We start from the raw sequence: 27,288 nt of genomic DNA, 5'->3' as shown, positions 1-27,288 counted from the left end.
TTTTAGAGTAGATCTAACGAAAAAAAATTGTTGATCAAACCTGATCTAACAAAGATCTAACAAATGGAATAAAGTTTTGATCAAATTCTCAATATGGGGGGGGGCTAACCCGGGGGTGGTAGGAAAACTGCTTTGTTTTCCTGACACTATAGTGATCCTTTAACAGAAATTAGAGCACATGGGTATTAAGAACATTTTGAAATGTTTCATGTAAACATTTTATATCCAACCCATGCAATATCTGCTGGTTACATTTGTTTTTACACATTTGATTTTTGGGGGGGAAACTTCCAAACTAGTAGACTGTTTCTGTTCCCGTACTATAAAGACCCCAGATTTGTATTCTGATTCTGCCCCTGAGTACAGAAATACTCAGACATTTGAGAAGTGATTACACACTATACCAGTTTCAATTTCCACTAATTTATTGGACCCAGGTTACATTTAGGGGGTGGAAAAAAATCAACTGCTCCTTCATGGTGACATACTATTTGTAAAAAAAGAAAAAATGGGCTAATTAATATGGAGTATTTTCAGTAGCTGTAGTGGTTATAGTGCTAGGAGTGTTCCTTTAATTCATTACAATTTTTAGTTCAGTGAATAGCCTGCCTATTTATTACACTATGCCAATGGTGGGCAAATAGTAGACCCCAAAAGTTGCCATTTTAAAGGCTGTTAAAGCATTTGTAGTTCTGTAATATTTTCTCAGCTCTGCTCTATTTTGTGTGCCATTGCTCGCTGGGAGGACAGTCGTGCCCAATCTCCAACTCTATGGTATTCTCTGTGCTGCGTGTATTAGCCATAGATCTATGTATACGGTATTAGCTGACGTTCGTGCCCAATCTCCAACTCTATGGTAAAAAAAACGCTCGATCCAAGATTTGTTCTTCCGGGCTGTGACCTACGCCAACCGGAAGTAGAAGACAAGCGCTCAGGATCCGGAGAAAGAAAGACCATCGAGCGCAAGCTGGGCGGCTGGGGCGAACACCTGAAAAACGTGAGCACAATAAACATTCACCATAATTGTTACTGAATCAATTATCTCGTAATTCAGCGCCCGACACCGAGCACACTAACAGGAGCCATAGCAAACCATGTCACATGTGAATAGCTATGTACTAACAGCCAGGGCTGGCGTGAAATGTATCGACAGCTCGGCAATCCGCCTCATACCATCACTGTGTGTGTATATATATCATTACACTGACCCCAGCTGACTGCCTGTGCCCCCCTGTAATACATACATACATTACATATATTTGTTACATTGCTATCTGTGACTATGCAGGGGGATGTTTGGGTTGGATTTTGCAGGGCGGTAATGACTTTAATTGTGCAACTAGTATGCCATTCTCTAATTTCTGATATTGTACATTTCACACCTACTACGAATCAGATTTTTAGCTTTTTTGCATTCCCTCTTCTAAACAGCCTGAATAATATGTTTTTAGTGAGCAGCGCAGGCCTTTATTATTTCTTAAAACGGGTACTGATGATGAAAATACAGTTTAGAGCAAAGTCTCTAGCCTATTGAAATTTCTGAATTGGTGATTTCTAGATTTCCAAAAATAAAATACATTTGCCCTAAATTCTAGCCTATTACTTATTCTGGTAACAAACTAGTGCGAGATCTTGTTATATGACAATAATTATTCAAATGTGAGCAACCCTGGAGAAGGGCGATATGCTAACCTTGTAAAATAAAACTGCATGCACTTTTTTTCTATCCTAGTACTTTGCCTGTATCAGACCGCTATGTCTTCAGATTCCTCCAAGAAGAGAAAGCCAAAAGTTATTAGAAGCGAGGAAGGAAAGCGAAGCCGTCATGACGAACAGGTAATATTAATTTTATGAAACACTGATAGGACTGTGCATTATTTGTGAACTGTATCATTTTGTTAATATTCTATGTGACTGCCATGTAGGAGGGGCGATATTACAATGAGGAGGCAGAGGTGGATACACGTGATCCTAGAAAGGATTACCAACTTTACAAGGATACCTGTCAGGATTTACAGAGACTGATGGCAGAAATCCAGGAGTTAAAAAGCAAAGGCAGCAAAGATGGGGTAAGTGTGTTACAATAATGTATAAAACATTACATTAATTGCTAGTGCTGTGGAGCATCCCAAAAATAACTTAAAGATGTGATGTGTAACAACTTGTTGCACTTCAGAGATGTAAATAAATTTTTGTTTTCTAGAATGCGCATCCTTTAGTGACGCTAATGAATAATCCAAAATTATAATCGTTTTGGGAAATAATCTTGCTTGCTGCATTTATTTAATATTCTGTCAGTTATTTAAATGTTTAATAATATCTCCAAATATTGCTCTGTGTCATTAAAAACTTTGTGTGTTGATTATAACAACCTCTTCCTTGAATCAGGAAGCCATCCTGGTTGTTAACTCGACTGCCATGTTTCTAAATTAATTTGAAAAGTGTCTGAAGTGCTATAAGGTGGAGCGGTAAACCTCATCTTTAGTAATATCTTTTTATGGAGTAGTTCAAAATTATTACCACAAGAAATGCAGAGCAAAACTGTCATCAGAACTAAACTTAATGCAGTGGTTCTGGTGTCTATGGCATGTCCCTGCAGTCTTGGCACTTAATATCCAGCAGTGGTTTACATTGCTGGATAGTAACATCTCTAGTGACAGTCAATCAGACGGTCACTAGAGATGTTTCCTAGTCTGTGCATGGAGATGCTGAATGCTCTCCATGGATATGCATTGATCCAATGCGTCTCTGTGAGGAGATCCTGATTGGCGTAGCATGGTATTTTGCAGGGCATGTTCAATACCCTCCCAGTGCTTTCCTATTGGAAAGCATGGGATTGGTTGCGATCGTCAAGACTGGTCATCTCGGCTGTGGCAAGATCAGAGCAGCCCTGGAGAAAAGGTATGTAAACTGCCTTTAATCTCTGCAGAGGGGGGGGAGAGACCTAATGATGCATTACAGTACTGTAGTGTTCACATAAAAATGGCCGCAAAACATAATCGTAATCTAGCGCCCAAGAAGTCTTCTCTCTGCAGCCACTCTGTCAGTGGTGAGATCAAAATGGTTGAGATAGTAAATCAGAAGCTTATAGTTTTTACAGCTGTAAAGACATAGACTTTTATTATAACATCAATAAAATAATAAATACACAGCTTCTGGGCTTAAATAGTCCTTAACTTAGGTCATATGACCATTATACTGCTGGGTTGGACAATAATCGGAGCTATAGGTAAAAATGTTCATGAAAACTGATGCCACATTATTTTGAAATACCTAGAAGAGGTGGGTCCTGTTTTTATGCTACAATAGTTTTACAGTTGCAAGCTCCAGAATCTAGGAAACACTTTGCACGGTGCTTAGGCACTGTCTTCCACTTAGCAGTTTTGAAATGTTTCTTACCTCCCTTTGCTTGGAAGATCATTGGTCTGCTACACACACCTACCACTGCCTACAGTAAAGAACAGAATACTGACAGGTTCACCATATGTCCTAAGTTATATTGAAGTTACTTATGTCACCATACTATGAATATATGACACAAAGGGGTTAACTCATCGAGAACAATTTCAAGGATAGGGTTTTTAAAATAAAGTAAATTAAACAAATGTTCCAGTTTTCTCCAGAATTACAACTTCAGACTTTGTGTTTTCTAAATAACTCCCAAATGAGTTCATGCATCTAAGACATTGCAACTTGCCAACAAGTAACTTGGCTAGGGACCATTAAAGGGACACTATAGTCACCAAAACAACTTTAGCTTAATGAAGCAGTTTTGGTGTATAGAACATGCCCCTGCAGCCTCACTGCTCAATTCTCTGCCATTTAGGAGTTACATCACTTTGTTTATGAACCCTAGTCACACCTCCCTGCATGTGACTTGCACAGCCTTCCTAAACACTTACTGTAAAGAGTCATCTTAAGTTTATCCTTTCTTTATTGCAAGTTCTTTTTCATTTAGATTTTATTATCCCCTGCTATGTTGATCGCTTGCCAGACCCTGCAAGAGCCTCCTGTTTGTGATTTAAAGTTCAATTTACAGAGCAAGAGATAAAAAAATTTTAAGGTAAATTTATAACTGATTGAAAGTAAAGCCAATTTTTTTTCCATGCAGGCTGTGTCAATCATAGCCAGGGGAGGTGTGGCAAGGGCTGCATAAACACAAACAAAGTAATTTAACTCCTAGATGGCAGTGATTTCAGCAGTAAAACCTGAGAGGCATGATCTATACACTAAAACTGCTTAATTAAGCTAAAGTTGTTTAGGTGACTATAGTGTTCCTTTAAGTAACATTATTTATTGTATATCTATAATAAACATGATCTATAATACCCAGCATTATAAAATATTTTCCCCTTCAGGCTTTAGAGATTGAAGAGCGAAAGATCCAGAGCTGTGTGCACTTTATGACTCTTAAGAAGCTAAACCGGCTTGCTCACATCCGGCTCAAGAAAGCACGAGACCAAACTCATGAGGTATTGGTATTCGTTTGTCTTCACCTTAAATCACTTATGAATTACTGTGTCTTCTCAATGTTATTTTTCTTCACAATCTGCACAAAATAAGCAAAGAGAGTAATCTTGCTTCACAGAAACAAAAGTAATCTGCTAACCCCAGACACAGTGGACAGGCTTGACTGGATTATCTTATTTTGTACGTTCATCAAAAGGTGGCAATGTGGGGGGGGGCGGAGCTTGCCAGCGAAGCCGAGCGGACGCCATCTATTTGGGTTCCGATAAGGTAATTCCCCGCGGCAAAAAGGACAAACCAGGGGCAAACCAACCCACAGCGACACCACCATCAGCTTGGGAAACTGACCTGATGCCCTTCTTCCAGCTGCCGAAATCGGGCAAATCTAAGCGCGGGTCCGGGGCCTACAAAGCACCGGCCTACATTAGCTGGGACACGCTTCTTGGAGGTGCAGTACTTACCAGAGCCGACGAGATACCTCCACAACCCCTGCAGAGTCCCACAGCAAACCCGGTGGACATGAGGCGCAAACAGCAAAAGCCCTCGCACGGAGATGTCCAGGACTCAAGGGGGGACATAAGCACAATGCTAAAAAAGTCGGCACCATCCAAAATGGCTGCCGGGGAGAGCGGGAGCACGAGGAACACCTCAGACAGGTTGGAACACAAGGGGACACAGGCTACATTGGTGAGGGATGAAACGGAAACCACAATCAGCCATCTAGCCACTAAGCAGGACTTACAAACCCTCTTACTGAACATACAGAAACTACTGGCAGCAGACACAGCGGCAATTAAAAAGGACGTTCAGCAGGTCAGAGACCGCATCAGTGCCACAGAGAATGACATACAAGATGTTCGCACAGAGAAATCAACCATGCAAAACACCCAAAGCAAACCAGTCCGCTAACCAGGTACTTACCTCGCAAATTTCAGCGCTAGAAGACTGCCACGGGCGTAATAACGTCAAGATTCGCGGGGTCCCTGACACAGTAACAGCAGAGGAACTGCCCCACTACCTGCAACGCCTAGTGGCCTCTGTACTACCGGCCCCAGCGGCGATAAAATTTACTATTGACGGGGCGTATCGCTTACCTGGACCCACCAAGGCACAACCAGCTGCCCCCAGGGATATTATCCTCCGCTGCATATCACATCAGGACAAAGGACACTTGCTGACAGCCCTGAGGGACAAAACCCCATATACATTTGAAGGCTCCCAGCTCACGGTCTACCAGGACCTCACAAGGGCCACCCTACAATGGCGCAGATCTCTACAACCTATCACATCTCAACTACGCACGGCAGGGATCGCATACAGGTGGGGGACCCCACATTCCCTACTGGTATCACATGAAGTGGCCACACACAAGCTGGGAACGGTCTCCGAAGGACCAACGCTCCTGTCCACACTGGGTCTACACATGCCTACCGCTATCCCATCTGGGCCGCCGAACCCTGGAGGCTGGGATCCAGCTAACATCGTGATATTTGAACCAAGAACTGGTGCAGCCGCACCCCCACCAACCTGACTATATAACATGCTACAGAAAATCGCACCAGGGCTGTTACCCATAGTGTGCCTGCGTTTCCTTTGTTTGCTTGTTTTCTTTCATGTTATCCACAAATGTTCTACAGCTCTCTCACACTCTTGACCACCCGGCCAACCATGAATTACATGCCCACCACGCTAACGCAGCACGAGCGATATAGCCTGACACGGCCTTAAAAGGCGTCTAATATACCGCACTTACGCGCGGTCACAGATCGATGATCCCCACTGGCAAACAAATTTTATATACCCCGCCACCCCCATGGTTAGGGGCACCCTACGCAGAGGAGAACCCCAACACCAGAGGTGCTCAGACCTACACTACTAGCATGGAGAAGGGATACTGCCCCCCTCATAACACAACTGGCACCACCGGTTACACTTTACTTCACCTCTTACTCTACTCTCCCGATTCAACATGCAAAACACAACACTCATGCAATCTCTAGATCGAATCCTGCATCACCCCCACAACCTGTCATTTGTAAATGTAATCTTGACTCGTGTTACCTTGTTTAACTACTATATAAAACGGTGCTGATACCCTAACAAGTGATATGATCTTGTACCATCATCTTAACTGTCTTGCTGATGTCTTGAAGCGTTATGTCTATGCAATGCACCAACAAAATAAAAAAAAAAAAAAGGTGGCAATGTGATCATATAAGGTCTTGCTAATTTCTCTTGTAGGCCAAGCAGAAGGTTGATGCCTATCATCTTCAGCTGCAGAACCTCCTGTATGAAGTCATGCATCTTCAGAAGGAGATTACAAAGTGTCTGGAGTTTAAGTGAGTACCTTCCTTCTCAACCCCTTCAACATCAGCAGCAGCAGCAAACTCCTCTACAAAAACAGGCCTTTAAAACTTCCTGAATTGTAATGCTACTTATTTGGATCCAGGCAGAAGTTACTTTTTAATGGAATGTAGTCTCTCTCTTCCATTTAATTATAGAAGGCATTTTAGTAAAGGTGTTCTAATCTCTTCATCCTCCATCTATGTGTGAATAGGTTGGAGGGGAGGTTTCAGGTGTAGTAATAATGTGAATAGATTTCTTAGTTAAGTTCTTTATTTCTTTGTATGAAGGGCAGTATGTCTGCTAGAAATATACAACCCAGTGCCCTCCTTTTCAAGAATGTCTTGGCATTTTTATTTGCAGCATATTAACAGTACTATAAATTCTCCACTTTCCAGATCAAAGCATGAAGAGATTGAACTGGTGTCTGTGGAGGAATTTTACAAAGAAGCACCTGCTGAAATCAGTAAGGCTGATATTACCACAAACGACCCACATCAGCAAACTTTGGCACGTCTAGATTGGGAGTTGGAGCAACGGAAAAGGTTTGTGGTGACTGCAAGCGTCCAGAATGTGTTTTGTTTTTGTTGTTTTGTTTTAAAGCCTTTCACGTACGTTGTCGTGAATGCTGCATTTCTCAAAATTAATTTTTCTGGCATCTTTCCCAGCAAAAGGCTTAAACTGTGTCTATGTGGTAAACCAATTCAAATGTACATTTGATAGAAGCAGGACGTTTTATCAGTGATTCCTTGGTTTTCTGCCAAATATTATTCTGCCTGTTATCCTTAACGATTACAATTCTGCCTCCATTATGTTGCACCGAATACCCTTTGAGGCATTTTCTTAAAATCTTTCGGCAATTGTCACTAGTTCCAATGAGGTGACTCCGAGCCAGTAACTTACTCTGAACATGTTCTTAGAGAAAAATACAAAGGAACGATAGTCTAGTGCCCATAACCAAAAATGTGTTGTACATAATTTTTTTTTTTTTTCTGCAGGTTGGCAGAGAAATACAAGGAAAGCCTTGCCAGTAAGGAGAAGATTTTAAAGGAGATTGAAGTTAAGAAGGAATATCTGAACAGTTTGCAGCCCCAACTTAACAGCATTATGCAGGTAATGTCTGTTAGAATGTCCAAACCAATGCAATTGTCCCTACACACATCCAGTCATAGGCACACTCCTTTTCCAAGTCAGATGAGAGAACAGTGGAGGTGGTAAGCCGAAATAAGTTTGTTTGATCAAATTATGTGACTAGATTGAGTAGGGACGGTGTTTATTGGAGCTTTTAACATTGTAAAAGTGTGAGTGTTTAATCTATTACAATAAATGTTTTCTATTCGTGGAATACGCTGTTCTTTTCTGCTTTTAATTTTGTAGATGCTATCTGAGGAATAATCTAATTCCCTGGTTAATCTACAGCACCAGTGACTTCAAGTGTACCCTTTTAATATATTAAGTGGCAGGGTTCTAGACTATTGTCATTTTATGTGACATTCTTGTTGCATGTTTATCTTGCAACAAGTTCACATTTGTTTGCTACATCAGCTACACTGTTATATGGATATTTTGACATTAGGAATTTCCTATTTTTATATACTTTTGGCACATACTTTTTTTTTCTTTTGGCTTATCTTTGCTTTATTATTTTATAGATGTTTATTTGGACACATTTTTATATTTATTTGGTATTTTATTGCCCTGTTTGATCTAAGCTGCTGCTCCTGGATTATGAATATTTTTTTCTGTTCATTTTTGTTATATCTTGCAATGTATATGGTGACTACAATATTTTTCTACCTGTGATCTGTTATAGTAAATGTAATATTTTTGACCCAATGCAAACTGGATTGTTTTTTTTTTTTCCCCCCCCCAGGCCTCACTGCCCGTCCAGGAATATCTGTCCATGCCGTTTGACTGCATGCACAAACAATATGAAATTGCACGTCACCTACCTGCACCCCTGTATGTTCTGTTTGTCCAGGCCAGTGCCTACAGTCAAGCATGTGGTGAGTATCCTTTGAGTGATAGGCAATTAGGTGCAGTATAAGGCGGGTCAGATTTTGTTCCAGGTCTTTTTTACTTGCTCTGATGCCCTAGTTAGTACAGTATTTCTCCCAAATGTTGTGCCCCAGGAAGCAATATTTAATTAGATCACTGATTTTAATACTGTCTGACCCATAAGCTTTTAAATAATAATGATATACGATTAATCACATGAAGATGGACAGCTTTGTTTGTAAAGTCTTTGATTTTGCAAATGTGTGTTTTACATAAACATTCCTCTTTCTTTTCCTTGGTCATTTGTTCTGTCCTTCATATTTACCTCTTATTCTCTCCTGTGTTGTGTTGTTTTGTTTCCCCCCCTCCTCTTTTTGCCTTCATGTTAGCCCACATGAAGAGTTATTCCCAGCTCTATAGGCAGGGTGAGTAATTTGCTTCTGTTGACCACACATTTTATTAGCTCTGCATGGTTTGAATTTCCCAGGATGCTTACTTATTGGTCGATATTGCCTGGGAGACTTGTCTTGGCTTACTTGAGTAAAAAAAAGAGATCAGTACTTTCTCACACTGTATATGCTTGGTAAAGAGTGACCAGCACTCCACTGTCTATTTGAGCAAAATCATAAGCTAGAACTATTAAACACAATACCCGGTATATATTACCATTTGTTTGATATATGTGTGTGCGCACAAATATTCATGAAGAAGGTAGGATCAAGCACCCTGCAGTCTGTGAAACTTAGTTCCCTAGCTTGTCATAGTAATATATATATATATATATATATATATATATATATATATATATATATATATATATATATTTTTTTTTTTTTAAATATGTCTAGTTCCGAAGGTCAACAAATAAACCACTGAAAGTAGAATAGATTATTGTGCATGTAATCTGTTGTTTCTAAACAACTTCTGCTTCTAAGTGCAGCTATATGTAGTTATGGATGCACTCACACACCTTTTATAACCAAAACATAACCATTCATCAGTCACAAGGTTTTATAGTCTATTTAAATAAGATCTGCTTTAGCCTGAAAGGTATATCCCCAGATATTGTTGTACCGCTCCCATGATGCTTTTCATGCCTTTAGAATAACAAGGCATCATGGAAGTTGTAGGTTTAAAACATCTGGGGATATACCTTTTGGGCACCCCTGCTTTAGATATTCAAAACCCAACAATGCATATGCACACAATCACTTGTGGATTTTTTTTATCTTATATGACACACATTTTCTTTGGACTTAGGATTTCTGCATTTCACCTTCCTTGTAAGGTATTATGTTTTCACCCCTTTCTCTACATCTATCTTTCTATACTTACTCACAATGTTTTAGCTTTATCATAAATGGCAAACCCCTGTGCTCTGTTTTGTATAACTTACTGTGCAATTTACCTAACCCCCTTTGTAGACAAGAAGCTTGTGGTCTCCATTGAAGGGAGTGTGGCAGAAGCAAGAGCTCTGTTTAAACCAACAGAGGATTCTCAAGGTTAGTGCATCAGTGTTAGGGGGTTAATACTTTATCCTTTTCATGCAATGGAGCAAGTACAGTTGTCCTAATATTGCCGTATTATTGTTTAGAAAGAGCCAACTTTTCTGCAGCACTGTGCAGTGAGTGGACGACACATACAAGTAAATTTAGCAAGACCGGTCTGACTTTCATGAAGAATAGGTATTAGAACGCTACTCAAACTTTAATTTTCTAGAAAGTGGGGTAATATTTAACTGAAATAGCAGTAAAGTGCATATTGATTAAACAAAAATAAATTAACTGGTATATTAACGATATAGTTCATAAAATTAAAGGGTTACTCCAATCATCACCACTACAGCCTCTGTTGTGGTTATGAAGCCAAGAGTACCCTGGACTGGTTCCTCAGTCATGGGGCAAACTGTTGAGCACAGTTTCCCTCCTACCTGGGTCACAGCTGTGGTCAGAGGTTCCATGGTGGTCCGGTATGCTTTTGCTTTATCGACTGAGAACTGACTGCTCTCCCGCAAAGATTGACATTCTGTTTAATGAAAGTTGCACAGAACTAACATTAGCCAACCCAGAGCATTGGACAGCGCCCAATGCTGGAATTACATCTCCAGCAGAAGAGGGGTTAAACACCATATGTTCATCATGTCATTGTGAAACATTTCACTTAAGTGATTTGAAGGGTCTGTTGCTTAGGGCAACCCTTTAAGAAGGGTGCAGACACAGAAAAGCCATTAGTCTTCAGTTAAGTTGAGATGGCAGGATGGAACATAATTGTTAATTAGTAAGGATTTGTATACTCACACTGTTACATAGAGATTTAAAGGAAAAGGACTAGATTGTTGAATTGAACCAATAAATGTAAGAACTCTCCAGTTCCATTATGCTTTGAATGCTTTTGTATGCGGCTTTAAAATATCCAAACCAGCTTATGTTATATTATACCAATCATCTCTCTATACAATACCAACAAAATATCCTTTATAATTCCTGCAGATGATGAGAGTGATTCAGATGCAGAGGAAGAGCAGACAACGGTGAGAAAGAAAAATGCTAACACACTTAATACTGACACTAGTAAACTGGCACATGCGCTCTCTGCAACAATTACTGTTCTCCAGCATTTATTATAAATATATATTTTTAACTTGGCAATTGGATATTAGTAAAAGAACATACTAGAGTGCCTGTTGTCTCCTGGCGCCATCTCACTGTTCAGGGATAAACCCTTTTCTAACATTTTAACAAGAGGGTCCCCTGCAGCTTTGTCCATCTCTGAGAAAGTATTGGCCTGAACAGTGATGGGCACTAGTGATTGGCTGAAAGTTGAGTGTTCTGATTTGGTATGGCTAATGCAAAGTTACACTTCACTTTAGGACAACAGTGTGTGTGTGTGTGTGTGTGGGGGGGGGGGGGGGGGGGGGATAAGAAAAGTTTAACACTGTGGTATGGTGCCGGGTTACTCCTGGCACCATAACCTCTACAATGAAAGAGCGTTCCTTTTAAAGTGATTCCTGTTAAATTATAATAGAGGTACAAGAAGGCCTGTTCCGGACACATGGAGCTCATTGTTCTTTGGAGAGATTTTTTTATTTATTTATTTTAGTAGCATTTTACACCAAAAATATTGCTTAGGCACCTTGCAACGGACAGCCAACTGACAACTTATTAGCAGAGTAAATTTTTGGCAGGGGAATGTCAGATAAAAGTGGGTGTAGTTATATGGCTTCAAACACTTAAAGGTAAACTACAGTCACCAAAATAACTTTATTTATTGAAACAGTATTTGTGTAAAGACCATGCCTGTGAAGTCTCACTTCTCAATTCTCTGCCATGCAGGGGCATGATCTATACACTAAAACTGCTTCATGAAGCCAAAGTTATTTTGGTGACACTAGTGTCCCTTAAATGCACCACCAAATTCTTATGTTTTGTGCTTATTAGACATTATTCTTTTAAATTTAAATAATGACTCTTTGAGCTCATTGTAGTGATTTTGTTCTTATAATTTGAGAATTATTTGCTTGAGTACAAATACATATTTTCATAGCTACCAATGTAAGTAATCTTTGCATAGCTGTGGGTAAACCTTATTCTAGCTCATGAGTTGTAAAATAATACATATAGATAAAGTGCTGTCATTGCTTTTTATTACAAATTCACTTTCAATCTTTTGAATTAATTGCATGTAGAAACGACGCAGGCCAACTCTTGGAGTCCAGTTAGATGACAAACGAAAGGAGATGCTTAAAAGACACCCACTGTATGTCTGCCTAACAATTAAATGCAAAGGTAAGCTATTTGGGGTTCAGGATACGAACACAATCTGTAGATTGTGATTGCAATGGTGTCATTTTCTGTTTCCTTACTTTTAGATGGCAGTTCTCTAAATCTGGCTTTCTACTTCCTCATGAATCTCAACATCCTCACTGTGAAGGCCAAAATATCTTCAGCCTCTGAGCTACAAAGTGCAATCAGTGCTGGGTAAGAGACCAGAGAGGGAAAAGGTCAAAAGTCAGTAATTAGAGGGTGAAATCTGAGTTACTAAACAAACTTCTTTAACTGTAGTTATTCATTTAAGTAATTGTTGTATAAATCAAAGCATGCTTTTAAATCATGATCATAGATCTTAGGGTGTATTATGCAGTCTCTGATAAAAACACAATGTGACTTTGATTCCACTTTCTCCTCTGTTGTGGGCACACTTGTCTTTAAAGCAAACTCCTGTGCCTTTAGCAAAGAAAGATACTTCCAAATGTTCTATGCTGAATCCAAGTAATGTAGGGACTGCCTACACAACGGTAGGTGTACTATCCAGATTTTCTCTCTAATACAGGTTCATTTAACCACTTCAGTATGTTTCATTATGTCCAAACTCTTACCTGCCTTCAACGTCGTTAAGATGTATTGATACAGTGTAACGTTTTTGGAGTGAGCAATGTTACAACCCTGCTTACACCAGGGAGTCCTCGGTCTCAGTTGATACCTAGGGGTTAAAGCTGTCAACTGGGGCCACTTTTACTGACCCCAAACTGTGATATGCGCTACATAAAGCTCTTTTTTTGTAATTCTTTATTTTTGCTGTGCATGAATAACAACCGCTTGTCAGCAACGCCACAACAGCATATTCCAACACATTGAGCATACAGATTTGTCAATTGTTATATAGCATTTAGATGGAACAAGCACAATTTTTTTGTTAAGAAGGCAGGCTAGGTACACATAGGTTATTCGCATTAGTTATAGTAAGTTACATCATCGCTCGGTAACAGTAGCTTAGGATGAACGTTTCTGTTGCATATCCTCGCTTATCAGTAGTTTGCATGCTAATGCTATGCTTTAGTCTAATGTGTCAGGGGGGGATTACACATGCAGGTGTACATACAGATAGACTTATCAACATATATTAAAATAGTAAGGTAACCAGCGTGACTGAATCAGGCATTTAAAGTAATACAATGCTAAAAGTGTTTTCGTCTATAAGCAGCCTGAGCGCAATTTAGTTAATATCAATACAGGGCTGAGAAGGTGAGACGATAAGAGAAGAGAAGGCATATTAGTAGAAACATGTTTCAACATATTCAACTTGCGGTCTAAAATGCCGCTATAAGCCAATGCACGTTTGTAGAAAATAAACGCCTATCTGGGAGAGACACAAATAGCGTAGAAAGTTCTAAGAGAGCTAGGTAGCCTATTGGTTTTGCACAGTGTCATACTATTGTGCCATCTTGATGCAATTGTCCCCAAATGTCCCCTTTTACCCTATGCCCGCGGGCGGCAGGCTGATGGCGTGGGTTTGAGAGCGGTCCGAGGCTTGCCAGGTGGGGGACACCTCTTGTGCTGGGGTTGTACTATTCCGGCTGAGAGCAGTCTCTTGAGCTGGCCCCCTAGCTTGTCTGCTTGCTTCGAGGTATTGCTGGGGCTGGGCTGTCGCTCGTCCGTGGACTTTCTTTGCTGGTGGTGGACGCTTGAAAAGGTGAGTATTGGCGTCTGAGATGCGAGCCATCGCTACTCGCTGCTTCGCCTTCTGTCTTCGTCCCCTTCCAGAGGTCGCCCTGGGGGCTCGTTGTGGATACTCACACAGGTGCCGCCGGGTAGCTGGTCGGACCCATGCTGCCACCGCTCGAACTGTCTGTTTGAAGGCCCGGACCTTGTAGCGGAGTTGTGACCATAAGCTGAAGCAGATTTGGTCAAAGAACTCCTGGGGGTGTCTGGGTGGAGCGGCAAGGGTGTCCCTTGTGCCATGTTTCGTCTCCCTTATCTTCTTCGTTGTGTGTCTGTCTGTGCCGCGTTGTGGTTGCAGCAGGCCACGTGTAGTGGTGTGTGGCTTGTTCGCCATCTTGGGCCCTACAGCTTCCATGCTGCTTGGGGGTGCATCTGCTTTGATGTCTCAGTTTGGCTTGTCTCGTGCTGGTGCGGACCGGGATATCCCCCACCGGTCCAGAGGGGTGGGGGGGGGGGAAGCGGTGCGTGAGTGTCCCCTCTTCAGCCTGAGAACCGGGAGAGCGGCTGTCTCTCTGCGGCTCCCACCCGTGCAGCTGTGAAGCGGGCAATTCTGCGGCGGGGAGTCCCGAACCGGGTATCTCCAGACTCCGCATCACCTCCTGGGTGTGAGGGTGGTTGTCCGCCGCGGGCACGTTGCGGTGGTCGGGCGCAATGCCCAGAATCAGGGCCTCAGATGCGGGAGCTCCCGCCATGTGCGTCTTGCTCGTTCGGCTGGTAAGCCCCGCCCCACATAAAGCTCTTTTAAAAAGAGAATGAAATACCCAATGACAGCTATGTGGTGTGATCAGGGTTAAAGCCCTGCTAACAGGAGATTCGGTTATCAATAGATACCTGGGACTCCTCTGTCAGCTGGGGCGATTTCTAGGGAGTGCTGCTACAGCCGTTAAAATAGGCATTTATGTCTATTGCTACAACGTGGTGTGAGCAGGGTTTAAGCACTGCTCACACTATGGAGACCCAGGTATCATTTGAAACTTAAAGCTCCCCTCGGTTACATTAGTGTACCTAAGCTGATCAATGAGTTATATGAAGTGCTCAAAGTGAGCGTGGCATGTAGCTCTTTATATCAAATGAGAACACTGTGGCTGAGCTGATTGCAATCAGCCAATGATTCTCAGATTGGAGCTGCTGAAGAAAGACCCACAGGGTCTGAACATACCCTGTCATGGTCTACGTGGAAAACAGCCAGCATATGGCGGCAACATACCATACTCTAGTGTTTTACCAAGGAAACCCATCTGCTGACATCCGATCTGATGTAGAAAGCAGAACCTTCACAATGACAGACAACCTCCTTAAGAGGTTAATATTGCAATGATGTTGTAAGTAGGATTAGAAATGCATAAACTGTATTTCTGATCAGACTAAAAGTGATCAACACAGGGTATATACCGTATATACTCGAGTATAAGCCGACCCGAATATAAGCCGAGGCCCCTAATTTTATCCCAAAAAACTGGGAAAACTTATTGACTCGAGTATAAGACTAGGGTGGGAAATGCAGCAGCTACTGGTAAATTTCTAAATAAAATTAGATCCTAAAAAAATATATTAATTGAATATTTATTTACAGTGTGTGTATAATGAATGCAGTGTGCGTATGTGTGTGTGTATGAGTGCAGTGTGTGCATGAATGCAGTGTGTGTGTGCATGAATGCAGTGTGTGTGTGCATGAATGCAGTGTGTGCAGGGCCGGTGCAAGGATATTTGCCACGTAGGCAAAAAATTTTTTGCCGCCCCCTCCCCCCCCCATATGTCCTGACTTCCCCTCCTCCTCCCTCAGTGGTCCTTACCTCCCCACCCCCGTGTTCCTTCACTCCCCCCCCAAGTGGTCCTGACTCACCCCTCCCCTAGTGGTCCTTACCCTCCCCTCCCCTAGTGGTCCTTACTTCCCCCTCCCCTCCCATAGTGGTCCTTATCCCACCCCCTCCCTCTCATAGTGGTCCTTATCCCCCTTCTCCCTCCCATAGTGTTCCTTATCCCCCCCCTCCCTCCCATAGTGGTCCTTATCCCCCCCCCTCCCTCCCATAGTGGTCCTTATGCCCCCCTCCCTCCCATAGTGGTCCTTATCCCCCCCTCCCTCCCATAGTGGTCCTTATCCCCCCCTCCCTCCCATAGTGGTCCTTATACCCCCCCCTCCCTCCCATAGTGGTCCTTATACCCCCCCTCCCTCCCATAGTGGTCCTTATACCCCCCCCCCCCTCCCATAGCGGTCCTTATACCCCCCTCCCTCCCATAGTGGTCCTTAACCCACCCCCTCCCTCCCATAGTGGTCCTTATACCCCCCCTCCCATAGTGGTCCTTATACCCCTTTTTTTTGTTATTATTCATTTTTTTTTTTTATTATTATTTATATATTTTTTTTTCGTCCCCCCTCCCTGCTTGATATATGGCAGGGAGGGGGGCTCTCCTTCCCTGGTGGTCCAGTGGCAGTTCAGTGGGGGGGAGAGGGGGGCTGGCAGAGCTGTACTTGCCTGTTCTGCAGCTCCTGTCAGCTCCCTCCTCCTCCGCGCCGTCCGTGTAGCTCCCTCTGTCAGCTTCCAGTGTAAGTCTCGCGAGAGCCGCGGCTCTCGCGAGACTTACACTGGGAGCTGACCGAGGTGCTGAACGGACGGCGCGGAGGAGGAGAGAGCTGACAGGAGCTGCAGGACAGGTAAGTTACAGCTCTGACAGCCCCCTCTCCCCCGGTCTGTATTATGGCAATGCAAATTGCCATAATACAGACCTTGACTCGAGTATAAGCCGAGTTGGGGTTTTTCAGCCCAAAAAATGGGCTGAAAAACTCGGCTTATACTCGAGTATATACGGTACATTTTGAAGGGTATTAATGATGAAATGGTGAGTATTGTACATTTTAAGTACCGTAGTCTGCTAATAGTAATTCAAATATTTTACTCACGTAACTTAAAAAAGGCTGGTGTTAAAGTCTTATAGCAATAGTAGACCAATTGATGAATTTGAAGGTGCATTTTGGAGTTTGAATCTTTTTAATATTTTAAGTGCAGGTGGATGTCACCTGTGTGGATGTGACAGATGTAATTTGTTTTAATATGATCAGAATCAGTCAATGAATATGCATTTTCAGTTTTACATCGTAATTGAATGTTTTATCTCTATCCTCATGATAGGGATCTATTGAACCCAGACTTAATTCTGAGCTGCCTCTACCCTGGAGATGATGGAAATAAGACCCCTAACCCTGCCAACAGATACCAGTTTGATAAAGTTGGGTGAGTTATTATGCTGTATGTTTTTACATGACACACAAAAAAAAAAAACCTCCAGATTGCCACATAATTTTTTTATTTTTTTTTTATTTTTTTTTACATTGTAGCATTGTTTCCCTGAGTGATTACATTTCAGAAGTGGGGCACCCCTACCTATGGGTACAGGCAATGGGTGGTATCCATTTCCCTACAGACCTTCCCCAGGTAAGAAATTTTTAATATATAGCTTGTGCTGAGTAGATCCTGTTAAATGATAGCCAGAATTGGTGTGGAACATATGGGCTGTGTAGTAGTAAAGAGGAACAAAAGTGAATTCCTTTATTCAAGCCAACAGGGTATTTCTGCACCCCAGGTTGATTTTTCAAGCCTGTGACATTAAAATAAAATAAATTAAAAGCAATGTGAAACATGCAGACTGCCCTGGTTGTGGACCGTCAATCTCTGCACTCTGCAATCCTTCCGTTTTATATGGAATCTGTTTAGGAGGCCCAAATTTGATCCTCTGTGCTATTTCTGTAGCAAATCCTGTTGGTATTGAGGAATTCTCACCAGATGTGAGCTTTGCATTCCTCAAGCCTTATAATCCGTCAACCAGCAATGTGTGAGACAAGAACAAATCAATTCCTACCTGTTGAAACTAAAAGAGGAACATGTACATTTTCCAAATGTATTTTTTTTTATTTATTTTTTTATTCAAAGTATACTAGTACAAGATGTTCTTTACTACTTGGAAAAAATGTAAGAATGGGGAGAAAAAAATAAGTAAACTGGACAAAAAAAATAACCCACCTCCCACAACCGTGGAGCACAAATGTTCTCAGCGTATCAGTGGTGCCCTTGTTCGAGACTTCCTGACATTCAGGGATATTGGAAGGACAGAGTTATTGGGTGCCATCTTCCAGACTTTGAGGTCAAACCATTTAACAGTGAACCCCTTAATGTAAGAGGCGTCCCATGTCCTCGTCACACACTAACAACTTAATTGCAATGAAGTTGTTTTCATGCCTGGAATGGTTCATTAAAGCGGCACTGTCATGCCGAACTTGCCTTTCCTCAATCTCTTCCTCTTCTCTCCCTCTCTCAGGATCTGTTATTCTTTTCTTCCTGTCTGCTCTAGTTTTCTTTAAAATCATAAGACAAAGTAGGGACTCTTTGCCTTATGGAGGATTCCTCCGCTTGACCAGCTCTGACCAGCGGAGGAGCAAAGTGTAATTCTCACCTTTCCTCAGTGTTCCCACGATGCTTCCTTTCATTTTAGACGAAACTGCCGAATTGCGTTCTAGATGAATGAGAACAGTATGTTCGTTTCTTTTAGAACGCAATTCGGCACTTTGTTCCGATCGCAATTTCATTCGAATGAATGAAACTCCGATCCTATTCATTGCCGCGGCTGCATCTTGCAGCCGCTTAGTAGGTAACTCCCTAATTCCCACGGTATTAGGGAGTTATCTACTAAAAGGCTGAAAGACCTAAATTGGTCTTTCAGCCACATTTACTAATACGAAGTAAAGATTACTTGGTATTAGTAAACTATGCCCCTACTCGCTATACCGAGAGTAGGGGCATGTCTAGAAAGCAGTGAACAGCCTGTGGCTGCTCACTGTAAAAAAACAAAACAAAAAAACCCTACTGTCCTCCCCCCTGGCCCCCACCCCTGAGCGGTGGGTGGGGGCCCTAAATAAAGATTGGGGGGGACCTACTGTCCTCTCCCCATGGCCCCCACCCCTGAGCGGTGGGTGGGGGCCCTAAATAAAGAGAGGGGGGGGACCTACTGTCTTCCCCCCCCCCAGCCCTGAGTGGTGGGTGGGGGTCCTAGGTAAGAATGGTGGGGGGGGGGGGGGAGAACCTACTGTCCCCCCCACCCCTGAGCGGTGGGTGGGGGCCCTAAAAAAACAATAAGGGGGAGACCTACTGTCCTCCCCCCCCCCGCCCCCACCCCTGAGCGGTGGGTGGGGCCCTAAATAAAGAGAGGGGGGGGACCTACCGTCCTCCCCCCCCCCCTGGCCCCCACCCCTGAGCGGTGGGTGGGGGCCCTACAAAAACAATAAGGGGGGGGGGGGAAACTACTGTCTCCCTCGCCCCGGCCCCCACCCCAGAGCGGCGGGTAGGGGCCCTAAATGAAAATCCCCCCCCCCCTCCCCAATCATGGTGACTAGGGGTCACAAGACCCTAGTCACCCCTCCCCCCCCACACAAATCAAACTATCCCCTACCTACCCCCCTCACCCTAAAAATAGTGAGGGGGGAATAAAATAACTAACCTGTAAAAGAAAATTAAACTTACTATTTGTGTCTTCTTTTTTCTAAAATCTTCATTTTTCAGCCCCAAAAAGGCCAAATAAAAAGCCATCATACCCGTCGAACTTCAAATAAAATAAAAAACCTGACGAAAAAGAAAAAACCCGAGCGCAAAAAAAATCCATCTTCACCCATGGAGGGCTCCGCGCAGACTGAGCTACGCAGGGCGGGGAAGGCTTATAAAGCCTTGCCCCGCCCTGCAATTAGGCTAAGAACACTCTGATTGGTGGGTTTAAGCCAATCGGAGTGCTTTGTCATTTTACACAGCGTGGGAAAGTTCTTTGGAATTTTCCCACGCTGTGTAAAATGACACAGCACTGTGATTGGATGGCTTGAAAACCATCCAATCACAGTGCTCTGTCATTTTACACAACGTGGGAAAGTTATTTGGAATTTTAATCTCCCTTGTGCTATTATGGGGTTCATATTGACCCCCATAGGGTGAGGGGGGGAGCAATGCTCCCTGCCTCTTCTATCTGTACATATTACAAGGAGGGAGCTGCGCGCAGGTAGCTTCCTCCTTGTAATAAACCGAACGAGCAAACGAACAGTGATACTCAGTGTTAGATTGTTCGTCTGATTTTTCTATTCATTCGTCTGTCTGGTGAATGAATGAATAAATAGATGAAATTCCCATTCGTATGTCCATGTGTTTCACTGGGCATGTGCGGGAATCTCAGTCTATCTAGTGTGGGCAGACGACGTGTCCCACAGGGACTTCACCTACCCACACAAAGATGGCAGCGCCCTGAATATAAATCGGGGCAGAAGATAAAGATTAAAAAATAGGTAATCTGGGGGGCTTACGGGCATTTGGGGGTGACTGGGGGTCAATTGGATGTAGTGGAGGCGGGAGGGGGGTTAAAATAAAAAAAGCGGGATTCGGCATGACAGTGCCGCTTTAACTTTGCAATTAAATATGTGTAACTTGCAAACCAAGATTTTCCTTTTTCTGAGAGGACAATTCTGTGCATGCATACAGTTAACAAACGTTTCCTTCACAAAACCGGTTTTCTTTTTTTGTCTTCTCTCCAAACAGCCATCGATCATAGCGGACAATGCTCTCAGTGCCAGCCATATGGAGAAGACAATTAATCTACTGAGGTGCAGAGTGCAATCCCGCTTGTCTCTGCATCGGCAGTTCGCATCTTTGGGTGAGTTTCTTTCCCCCCCCGCCCGCATTTCTGCATGGTAACTGCTTAGCCAAATGCTAATTCGTTCTTCTCTTGGTATTTCAGAGCATGGCAGCATTCCAGTATCGGTTGAGTGCCAGCACCTGTTTCCAGCAAAGGTGGTGTCTCATCTGACAAAGTGGCATACCATCACATATGATGATTACTTGGTGGGTAAAAATAATTCTGTCAATGTGGGCCTTTTTACGTTTGACTGTACATTGGCACTAAAATTAAATGTCATTTATGCCACTTCTGGAAATGGTCTTTCTGAATGGCACAATTCTACATCTTCCATTGAAAAACTTCTGGATGAGCTGTAATGGAACTCATTGAGAAGTCTGTAATAGCGGTGTGTGGCTAGTCCACAAGGCTTGGCAAAGAATTTTGCCTTCGCCTTGGGCAAGTACGGAAGGGCTTGCTGTAGCTGCAGATACTAGATTTGTTTAATCCCCCAAAAGATTTATATACTCCCCAAAAAACATACAAAAAGCAGTGCATGTATTTTGACTTTGGGGTATATCTACTATTTTTGATTTATTATTTTTATTATGGAGTGTTCATGTCCATAACATTGTGTCACTTTACAATCTGCTTTTTTGTGCTTTTAAATCTATATGTTGTGCTGTTAACTTTAGAGATCAAAAATAGTCTCCTGGATGCTTCACACTTTTGCTGTCAATTTTATTAGCACAATTTTTACTGCCAGCACCATAACCAGTAAATTTCCCTATAGCTGTTATGGTTCTAAGAGTGTCTTGGTGCCATTCCAGTATAATCTTTCAAGCCATTTTGTTGCAGGGTTTCACTCTTAAACCTGTGTCTCGCCCAGGTGCCTACATTGAATCCAGCTCTCTTAAACTTTTTTTTATTTTTTTATTATTGATTCAACTCAAACTGGCTGACTCTTTCAATGTTGTTTACCAAAGTGCGAGTTCAAAGTGAATTTCCAATTAAAGGACAACATAGCCAAATCGGGAACATTAAAAGTCTGCTATGCTTCCAGTTTGGCTACCTTGGCCTTAAATTTGGAACTCACTTGGCATATTCATTTTAGTTAGAGACACTATAGTCACCAAAACAACTTTAGCTTAATAAAGCAGTTTTTGTGTATAGAGCAGGTGTGGGGAACCTTCGGCCCTCCAGATGTTATGGACTGCATCTCCCATAATGCTGGCAAAGCATCAAGGGAGATGTAGTCCACAACATCTAGAGACCCGAAGGTTCCCCACCCCTGGTATAGAGCATGCCTCTGAAGTTTCACGGCTCATTTCTATGCCATTTAGGAGTGAAATCAATTTGTTTAACCCCTTAAGGAGACATGTCATGATTCCCTTTTATTCCATAAGTTTGGTCCTTAAGAGGTTAAGCAGCCCTAGCCACACCTCACCTGGTTGTGACTGAAACAAAATGGTTTCATTTTCATTCAGATGTAACGTACTGTAAAAGTGTGATTACCTTGTTCTGTAAAGTGAACTTTAAGGTGGCCCTCTCATGCCGAACTTGCCTTTCTTTAATCAATTCCTCTTCTCTCCCTCTGTCAGGATATGTTCTTCATTTCTTACTGTCCGCTCTAGTTTTCTTTAAAAAGGTGGAAATAGGTCCCTCTGTTCAGTTTAATAGCCCCCACTCGTGCTGCTCGGTGGGGGGTGTGAGGGGGTTTAACACTGGCTGCTCACTGTTTACTAGATATGCCCAGACAGTAGGGGCAGAATTTACTATCACAATGTAAATAACTTTCATCCTTTTGGTAGATAGCTTCCTGATGCTGTGGGAATTGGGGAGCTATCTACTAAGCGGCTGCAAGATGCATCCGCGGCACGAATAGGATCGGAGTTTAATTCATTTGATTGAAATTCCAATCCAAACAAAGTCCCGAATTGCGTCCTAACACGAATGGACAAAATTCGGTAGTTTCGTCGGCGTTCTGTCTAAGTGACAGGACGTTCAGGAATGCTGACAGGAAGCACTGCAAGATCACTGATCAAAGGTGAGAATTGTGGGAAAATTGCTTTGATCACCGGAAACGAAGCACACTTTTCTCCTCCGCTGGTCAAGTGTAGGAAACCTCCATAAGACTAAGTAGTCCCTACTTTGTCTTATGTTTTAAAGAAAACTAGAGCAGACAGGAAGAAATGAACAGATCCTGACAGAGGAATCGATTAAAGAAAGGTAAGCTCAGCATGACAGTGCTGCTTTAATTTCATACAGGAGGTTCCTGCATGGTCTAGTAAGCTATTAACATAGCAGTAGGTAAGAAATTCTAAATTAAGCAGAATTTGCAATAAAGGAATTGTAAACATTAGATGACTTTACAGGAACTGATTAGGAATTGTTTGTAAGTCACATGCAGGAATGTGTGACTAGGGCTGAATAAACAAAGTTATTTAACTCCTAAATGGCAGAGAATTGAGCTGTGATACTACAGGGACATGATCTATACACCAAAACTTCTTAATTAAGCTAAACTTGTTTTAGTGGCATTAGTGTCCCTTCAATACCAATGTCTGTCAATGAATTTGTCTCAATTGGCATCCTGCTTCTGCTGGAGAAGATTGAATGCAGTTTGGGTGCCCGGCAAGACCCAGTTAAATGACAAACCGTACTTAATTAGTGTGATTATAGTGAGAAGGCACCAGGGCATTCCTGGCACCATAACCACTGTAGTGAAAAAGGATGTGTCTCTGTTGAAAGCAGCTAGTTAATGATTTCTTTTCTGCAGGCGCTGCCTTACACAGCTGATGTCATCGAGTGTGGATTAGCAGAGGATATGTACCAATACTACTCCTTAATGATTGAGCGAGGAACAGGTATGAAATATGACTACCGTATATACTAGAGTATAAGTCGAGGCCCCTAATTTTACCCCAAAAACCTGGGAAAATGTATTGACTCGAGTATAAGACTAGGGTGGGAAATGCAGCAGCTACTGGTAAATGTCTAAATAAAATTAGATAACGGCGTTAACGGGTTAAACATTAAAAAAAAATAAAAAAAAACACATATTGCAATATTTTAATCTTTACTTCCTTGAGAAAGATTCCAGCTGAAGTATTGGGGATGTATAACTTCTGTGATCTGCTGTTACAAACTATGTTTAGGATAGCATAGATTAGATAGATATTTATTGTGCATATGAAAATTGTTTCTATAAAAGAAATACCGTATAAGTCGACCCGAATATAAGTCGAGGCCCCTAATTTTACCCCCCAAAAATGGGAAAATGTATTGACTCGAGTATAAGACTAGGGTGGGAAATGCAGCAGCTACTGGTAAATGTCTAAATAAAATTAGATCTCCAAAAAATTATATGAATTGAATATTTATTTACAGTGTGTGTATATAATGAATGCAGAGTGTGTTTGTGTAGTGTGTGTGTGTGTGTATATAATGAATGCAGTGTGTGTGTGTATAGAATGAATGCAGTTACATTTTTATTTTAATATTATTAAAAAAAAAATTTTTTTCGTCCCCTCTCCCTGCTTGATACATGGCCAGGGAGGCGGGGCTATATTATTCCCTGGTGGTCCAGTGGATGGGCTGTGCAGGAGGGGGGCTGGGAGCAAACTGTTACTTACCTTTCCAGCAGCTCCTGTCAGCTCCCTTCTCCTCCGTGCCATTCAGCTCGAGTGTAAATCTCATGGTCTGCGTGCCGCGCGGAGCTTTGTCACGGTAACCCGTGGCAACGCTCTGACGGCCGCTGCTCTCGCAAGACTTACACTGGAGCTGAACGGCACGGAGGAGAAGGGAGCTGACAGGAGCTGCTGTAAAGGTAAGTAACAGCTTGCTTCCAGCCCCCAACAGGACCGCCGGGCTTGTAATGAGCCTGGCTGTCCTGGTCTGTATTATGGCAATGTAAGACACTGACTCGAGTATAAGACAAGTGGGGCTTTTTCAGCACAAAAAATGTGCTGAAAAACTCGTCTTGTACTCGAGTATGTACGGTAATTGGATTTTAAACCATGTTGTAGATTTCTGCTAAAAAAAACAATTTTGGGTTTTGGATATGCTAAAGCTCAATGTGATGAATTTAATTGAATATATCGTGGCATTTAGGTCTGTATAATGTAGACCACCACCAAATGTACCACAGTCCATCTTTTGTAACTCAAAATTTAATTTCCTGGCATATGGGAAATGCCTCTGTGTGGATTTATAATAAAGGTAAACTTTGACGAGATCTTACCACATACATTTAGACCCCAGCATTCAACCAATGCTAGCTTCAAGAGCTTACTTTTTTTGTATGTTTTAAATTTTTCTGTTCCTGAAATATTTGTGTGTGACTTCTCTTTACAGCCAAAATGGAGGCTGTAGTTGTTTTGAACCCTGGTTACTGTGCCGTCCCTCCACTTTTCAGACTTTGTCTGCACTGGAAGGGTGATCGTAGCTCCAGCAATGATGAAAATATTCGGGTAAGGATATACAATAGTACTGACATGGAAAAAATACTTAAATTGTCTGAGTTTGTTTTTCATAGAAGATCACCAAGTTAACTTTTTGCATGCAGAATGTGAAGTCAGTGCTTGGGCCTATGTATTACACATTACTTAGAGTGCTTAATTTTAACTCATATTAACAGTGGTTTTAAATCTTTCTATTGATCAGCTTATAATAGACCTCTAAGTTTCTTTATTACTTTGTCTCTTTCTCAGGCCATGGAGAGTGAGGTTAATGTTTTCTACAAAGAGCTGTGTGGTCCTTCTCCAGGCTACCAGCTCTTAACCAATCAGATGCAAAGATTATGCATGCTTCTTGATGTTTATTTGGAGACTGAGCGCCATGATAATAGTGTGGAAGGACCCCATGAGTTTCCCCCTGAGAAGATCTGTCTGCGCTTGGTGAGGTAAGTGCAGCTCCTTCAGGTTGTTTTGTGGAGGTTGTTTTTGTCTTCCAAACATTATAGAGTGGCCTTTTATTGTGGCCAGCCTAAGGCACACCTGTGCAATAATCATGCTGTCTAATTAGCATCTTGATATGCCACATCTGTGAGGTGGATGGATTATGGAGAAGTGCTCACTAAAACAGATTTAGACATATTTGTGAACAATATTTGAGAGAAATAGGCCTTTTGTGTACATAGAAAAAGTCTTAGATCTTTGAGTTCAGCTCATGAAAAATTGGGGTAAAAACCAAGTGTTGCGTTTTATAATTTTGTTCAGTATATGTATCACAAAGCCTGTTCTTGAATACCTACATCAAGTTTAGTACACTACGGGCACTCACTCTGTCTGCATTTGGTCAAATGCCATAGCCTACTTACTGGAGGTGGTTTGAAGTTCATCAAAGGTTGCACACCTTTATTTTTCACCGCAATTTATATTTTCTTCAACCCTCATATCTGCACCTTTTATTCCATGCGCATGGAAAAATAATTATTTGGTGGACTTGTGGAATAAGGTGCTATCTAGGTGTTGATGGTGTTCTGCTATATACTATTCACCAAAAGATAAACACTTGTGCACTTTATTACCCCCTTGTCACACCGCACGTTAATTACTGGTGTGGATGAATTTGTCGTCTAAATTCTACAAATCAAAGTGGAGTGTAGCTGTGAGCTTGTACTGTTGAGAGTTAACAGACTTTAATAGCACTATAGCAGGTATAGTAAGTAATTCTTTCTAGATATGGTGTATTTTCTTACTTATTTAGCTCTAATCTCCGTTTTCACACCACTTCTAGCATTCTAGGAATTTTAGGTTTCATCCCTCAAGGACCAGTAATTTTGTAACATTTTGTTATTTGCAACTTTTTCCTAGGTTGCTACATTGTTTTAATTCTATATTTACTGCTGCATTTTGGTCTGTTAGTTACTTTTTACATAAAGCTTGTATATACAAAATGACAATATAAGTCAGGTTTATATAATGCTAATAGCTGTATCTCTTAATATGTCTCTGCTATGTAGGATTTAATAATACTCATTCATACATTCCCCTGGCCTGTTTGGTTTTTTGCTTTTTTCACTTAGTATTTATATATTTTTCTTGTCTTACTAATTTATTTTTCTCTAATAGAAGTCTGAATAAAGGTCATATTAAAATAAATAGCTCAAATCTCTCTAACCTTTTCATTTTTCATTTTTTTTTTCCAATAGGGGACCAAATCGTATAAAGCCATTCAAGTTTAACTACCCGCAAGGATTCTTCAGTCATCGCTGAAGTCTTGATTCGTTTGCGTTTTCTCCAGAATTGTACAGGATAGGTCTTTTTTTTTTCCTGTAATGCAATACATTATAAATACCTTCCCAAAGTGTTTATAGAATAAAATGTTTTTCGAAGAATGA

General features: G+C 41.8%; 1 protein-coding gene across 1 annotated transcript; it reads left to right on the top strand.

The window, feature by feature from the left end:
* Positions 1-890: 890 nt before the first annotated feature.
* Positions 891-27,288, top strand: THOC5 (THO complex subunit 5). The gene is made up of 20 exons (XM_063454741.1): positions 891-997; positions 1,733-1,836; positions 1,926-2,069; positions 4,359-4,472; positions 6,709-6,806; positions 7,209-7,355; positions 7,809-7,923; positions 8,684-8,816; positions 10,233-10,310; positions 11,298-11,338; positions 12,494-12,593; positions 12,677-12,785; positions 17,435-17,536; positions 17,641-17,737; positions 20,870-20,984; positions 21,069-21,172; positions 23,725-23,812; positions 25,302-25,417; positions 25,658-25,848; positions 27,100-27,288. The coding sequence occupies exons 2-20, from the start codon at positions 1,756-1,758 to the stop codon at positions 27,161-27,163; spliced, it is 2,037 nt and encodes a 678-aa protein (XP_063310811.1). The 5' UTR covers positions 891-997; positions 1,733-1,755; the 3' UTR covers positions 27,164-27,288.

The sequence above is a fragment of the Pelobates fuscus genome, chromosome 5 (genome assembly GCF_036172605.1).
Source record: "Pelobates fuscus isolate aPelFus1 chromosome 5, aPelFus1.pri, whole genome shotgun sequence".
NCBI classification, from domain to species: domain Eukaryota; kingdom Metazoa; phylum Chordata; class Amphibia; order Anura; family Pelobatidae; genus Pelobates; species Pelobates fuscus.
The sequence above is the reverse complement of the archived record's forward strand: the minus strand, read 5'-3'. Positions and strand labels throughout refer to the sequence as shown.